The sequence below is a fragment of the Kryptolebias marmoratus genome, linkage group LG6 (genome assembly GCF_001649575.2).
Source record: "Kryptolebias marmoratus isolate JLee-2015 linkage group LG6, ASM164957v2, whole genome shotgun sequence".
Lineage (NCBI taxonomy): Eukaryota > Metazoa > Chordata > Actinopteri > Cyprinodontiformes > Rivulidae > Kryptolebias > Kryptolebias marmoratus.
The window spans coordinates 8,115,812-8,120,809 of NC_051435.1; the positions used below are offsets into that span (position 1 = coordinate 8,115,812).

The window sequence follows — 4,998 nt, forward strand, 5'->3', positions numbered from 1 at the left end:
AAAAAAAGATAAAACTCCTTTTTTGAAATAAGTAGCTTTTTTTCCACCTCAAAATTAACCAATAATGATTAAATATCATGATTTCATGTGTTTGGAGAAGCATTAATGATTCTTTAATTAGACTTGGACTCCCCTCCTCCCCCACTTCAGACTATAAAGATGCCTCTAATTAGAAACTGCGGCACCACTGAAGCACTTAATATAACACAACATCTTGCAGTATTTGCAGTTCGAGGCAGCATCAGATGTTGAGGTGACTGAAATCTAAACAATAGGTGGTCAAGTTGCTCTTTAGCAATGTACACTTTGCATTTTGCCCCAAAAATATAGCACTTAAATAAAGAAAAACATATACATTATTTACATTCATTTCAGTTTTGTTGATCAGTTTCATCCAGTTTTTTTCAAGCAATTCAAATTCAAGTCAGTGCTTTCTTTGAATTTGTTTAAGCTGTTAAATTAAAAATAAAACACCAAAACATTCTCACATGTCTCACATGTTTGACTTGTTTCTTTAAAGTGGCATTTATAATAAAACACATGACTCCATTTATGGTATTTAGTGAGTTTGCAACAGCAAGACAGGCACAAACTAACATGCAACAAACTACTACAAACCCCATGGGGTTTAAATTTCATATGCTTGCGTTTTTCCATGTCTGCAGTTTACAGTTTCCCCACTAGTTGTTTGTTGAACTGAGTGCGGTTTCTAAAACGCTGCATTTTTAGGTAAAAAAGTAAGCATTGTAACAACGAGCTGATAGGCACCAGCTCCCCTGTAATCTGGAAAGGAAAATGAGGGTAAAAAAAATGGATGGATGGATGAATGTTTTTAGAGCCACTGCATATAAGGGCCATTTTTAAGCAATAATAACAGATTTTTTTCATTTACATGTTATATGAGCAGTAGAAGAATAAGTGATGCTTCCATGGGCTCATCTTTGATCTGATGTAGGTTGAAAAATGTATTGCTAAACATAAATTTAATACCATAAAACTTAAAGCACTTTGTTATGTGACAGACAAAACTACAGCTTAAACAGAATGTGTCTGAGCATCATCTTCATTAAAACTGTCATTATTATCATCCAGTCATCTTGAGAGGAGTCCCAGGCAGGTGTGTGTTTCTGTCGACCCTCAAGGGTAAAAGAGTCGTAGCAACCCCCGATCAAAACTCCTGATGCTGCACTCTGCCTAATGTGAGATGGAATCATTACCAGCGCTCAGCGTTATTTCACACCTGCCTCATCAAGTGTTTAGTTTGAGGTGGAAGAAACAAATTTATTCCAATTAAGAAACACTTTTCCCCCACTGAAACAGAGTTTAATACAACAGTGTGGTAAATTTAATAAGAAGGCTTTTGTGACAGTTTTTAAAACATGAAGACTTAAATAAAATGATTGTTCTTTTACCTCTGAGATTCAAACGTAAGACAAAACTCTTGAGACTTCTGCCTTATTTTCCTCAGATGTATCCAGGCCGAACCTGATGGCTGTGTCTCTGAAATGTTTCTGTGATCTGTGTTAGTGGAAGTTCATTAAAAGAGTGAAGTTTCTTTAGATCTAAAACACTGGAGGTCCCCGTTTCTTTGAGGGGAAAAGCAAACAATTCTCCTCTTTAATTCCCATCCCCTTTTTTTCATTCCTTCCTCTGCCCTCTAAAGCATCAGCTAATAATCATCTCTGCGCCTCATTAAGGAGCAGAGGAGTGGAGGCGCTGGCTGCTCCAGATGTTCTGTGGAAACCCCCCTAAGGGTCCAGAGGCTGGTGTCAGACAATTTGTGTGTGTTTGTCCGTTGTAATGCGCTGTGAACTGTGCACAGGTTTGATACCTCCTGTGTTGTCTCGAGGCATCACTCTGTGCGCTCCACTGCCCTATTTTTCATTCAAAGCACCTGCAGACAGTCAGAGATGAGACTTCCTCAGTGGGAACACTAGATGGAGATGCAGACAAACTCAGTCTCTTTGGATGCTGGGACTTTCTCTTATTGACACCACGAAAGGGCGAAGGCAGACAATAATGTTTTTGCCCATGTCTCTGTAACTAAAACATCTCATGTACCACTTAGCAGATTCTAATGAAATCTGCAGAAATCAATTTATATTTAGCAATATGGCTCCAGAGCCAAACACAAAAATGGCTATAACTCAGTCAGTTTTACAGCTATTGACCAAATGTTTTGTGTGGTAGTAGTTGAGATTGATTTCCAACAAATAGCCTGAGTGCTAACAGATTGTTCAGGACTTATATTTAAAATGTTGCCATTAACTATTTGAAGTCATCTCTGACTGTTAGCGAAATATCTCATGCACCACTGGATGGATTTTAATGAAACTTTCAAGAATTAGTCATTGTGTGTACATCTACAACTGATTAACTTTTGGAGTCAACCCAATTCAAGATGGCTGCTGTAATTAATCAACATACAACTTTGTCATTTCTCAATATAAGATTATCTAAAACTCAGGAATGAAAGGTGGTGGGAAATATCCATTTCTATTGCTGTTGTATTTTCTTGTTTTTATGTCAGTTTGTTGTTCTTACGTCCTGAAGTACACAAAAAAGTTCCAACATGTTCAGTAATTGAAACACACAAAAAAATCAATCTTGCTGAAAATGTTGCTTCTACCAGGAATATCAATCAAAACATGTTTGTATGTTTGATGGCTGCAACTGATGTGTCTCTTGTAAGAACTGAGACACCAAACATAATTCTGCCACTTTTATTAGGCTGCGTTATTTTTCCCTCCACAATGTTTGCCCACTTTACTGTCTCCAGCATGTGACTTGAATAATTCAAACTCCCTTTGTGTCATCAAAGTGAATGAAACATGAGTAAATTGATGAGACTATTACTTGCCCCAGTCCCTGAAGTGTCCTCAAATCCACTAACTCAAGTGTTACATGCGACAACAACAGCATGAAGCAGAAAATCAATAATAAATCTTCCTGTTGCGCTTTTTAAACATTAATATTTCTCCAGATCCAGCATTGCACTGATAAAATGTAAATTCATGCTAAAATTGACAGAAAATGAATGTTTATGATTCAAGAATAAAGCAGTTCTTTAAATAATAATCTAAATGCAATGTTTTACCTCTTTTTTTTTTTTTTTTTTTTTTTTTACTTTTTAGTCCTTGTTTTTGTGTACAACTACTTATTTTCAGATCTTTTTTTTTTTTCAGTTAAACACTGCATACATTTACTTTAATTACCTTAAGTGTTTAGAGGCCTTTTACTACTTTTCATTAAAATGGACTCTTTTATCAGCTCAAAATGATTTTTTTGCAGAATATGTTTTTACTTGAAGACATAATGTGATAGGATTTTTAGCATTTTCTTATTTCGTGAACAAAATAAAGCAAATTCTTATTAACAGCTGTCATTTTATTGTGAACACAATCTGAAACACAGTCTTCTGGCATCCATCACAGGGTGTTGCAGCAGCCTCCACATCCATACCTTCCTCTGCTTTGCTTTGGATCCATTTTCTTTCACTCTGATTGGAATCATTGATTTATGCTGCTACTCGTTTTCCATTTGTGGTTAAAACCAGAATTTGCCTGTCGTTTACAAATTTTCTCAAAATAACATCGAAGTCCTAAGTCCTAATCTCCAGCAATCAAAATAAAAACATATTCGATCAGGGTTTTAAATATTGTCAAGCTCAATTTACAATCTTCAGTCCAGCTTTTTATTGACACAAAAAGTCTGGAGAACATCATCTGACAGTAAAACATATTTATTCTTCATTATTACTATTATCAGTCATTCACATACTGAGATCTCATCTGCATACAGTATGTTTTGTGTAGGGCAGTTTATTTACAGTCTGCTTGGTTCAAACTGATGAACATGTTTGATCGTTTATCGTCAATAGGTGGCAGCAAACAGCTCAAAGCAGTCAATCAACGATTTAAATTTAAAGTAACTTTTTCTTGTTTTTTTTTTTTTTTTTTTTTTAACTGTTAGGCATTTATGTCAAAAGAATAATAAAAAAAACAAAAACAAACAAACAAAAAAAGTAAAGTCTGGGTTGAATTATTTTTACAGACCATGACGCACAAGTCTTGGACTTGCACCTGTTGCTCAAAGTGAACTTTTGGCCTCATAAATCTCTTTTAAATGTGCTCACAGAACTGGAACAGTTCTGTAAATAACAAATAACCTAATAGTTTACTTGCCATACTAGTTGCCCTCGTCAAGAATATATATATTTTAGGTTTATTTCTACTTGTTTCAGGCTCTGTGTGTTGTGTGACCATTTTAATAAATTAATACGTCATTTAATGGGCTTCCTGTCAGAATGTATGTGAATAAATACTACAGTATTAGGATGTTTTATCAAAACAAAAGACGTTCAATGAGTCCGTGTTAAACTTCACAGAAAGGAAGCGCACAGAGCCTCCAAACTCCACACAGGCCCGTCCCCGGTGGGCGTGCGTAACGGCCACAGCCCTCTCTAAATATAACTCCCCTTCAAAAGAGAAGAGGAGAAAAGGGAGAGGGGAATTCTTGACTAATCAAAGGCAATCCGAAAAGTGGTCGGAAGATTTGTTTTCCCCCGGATATACCGCGTGTCTCATACGGTTTTGATCCATTTTGTGGCCCCGGGTGGTGCTGGTGAAGCGCGCAGCGGGGAGGCGCATTGTTTGCATGCAAACTGGACGACATGGGCATTGTGTGCGTTTGGGCATATATGGAGCCGCTGTTGGCTCGGAGGACACAGCCCGTCTGAAGTCTCAGGAAGAGTTGTTCTCGGCTGTCTCCTGCCAGTTTCTCTCCTCTGACTTTGTTTCCTTTTCCTTCCTTCGGCTCCGTCGCTATGAGTTGTCTGGATGTGATGTACCACCAAAGCTATGGAGCGCCCTACCTCCCTGCAGCGGCGTACAAGGCGACGTACTGCAACCACCAGCAACAGGTGAGACAACCAGAACTTTCTTTTCCTGTTCCTGTTCCCTTCCTTTTTTTTTTTTTTTTTTTTTTTTTTTTTTTTTT

At 37.2% G+C, this 4,998-nt stretch overlaps 1 protein-coding gene across 1 annotated transcript in view; it reads left to right on the forward strand.

Annotated features, from left to right (window-relative positions):
- Nucleotides 1-4,478: 4,478 nt before the first annotated feature.
- The window catches only part of vgll3 (vestigial-like family member 3), a 2,775-nt gene continuing 2,255 nt past the window's right edge, over nt 4,479-4,998 (forward strand). The window contains 2 exon segments of the mRNA XM_017423821.3: nt 4,479-4,805; nt 4,807-4,921. Coding sequence (XP_017279310.2) covers nt 4,657-4,805; nt 4,807-4,921 — 264 coding nt within the window. The 5' untranslated portion in view covers nt 4,479-4,656.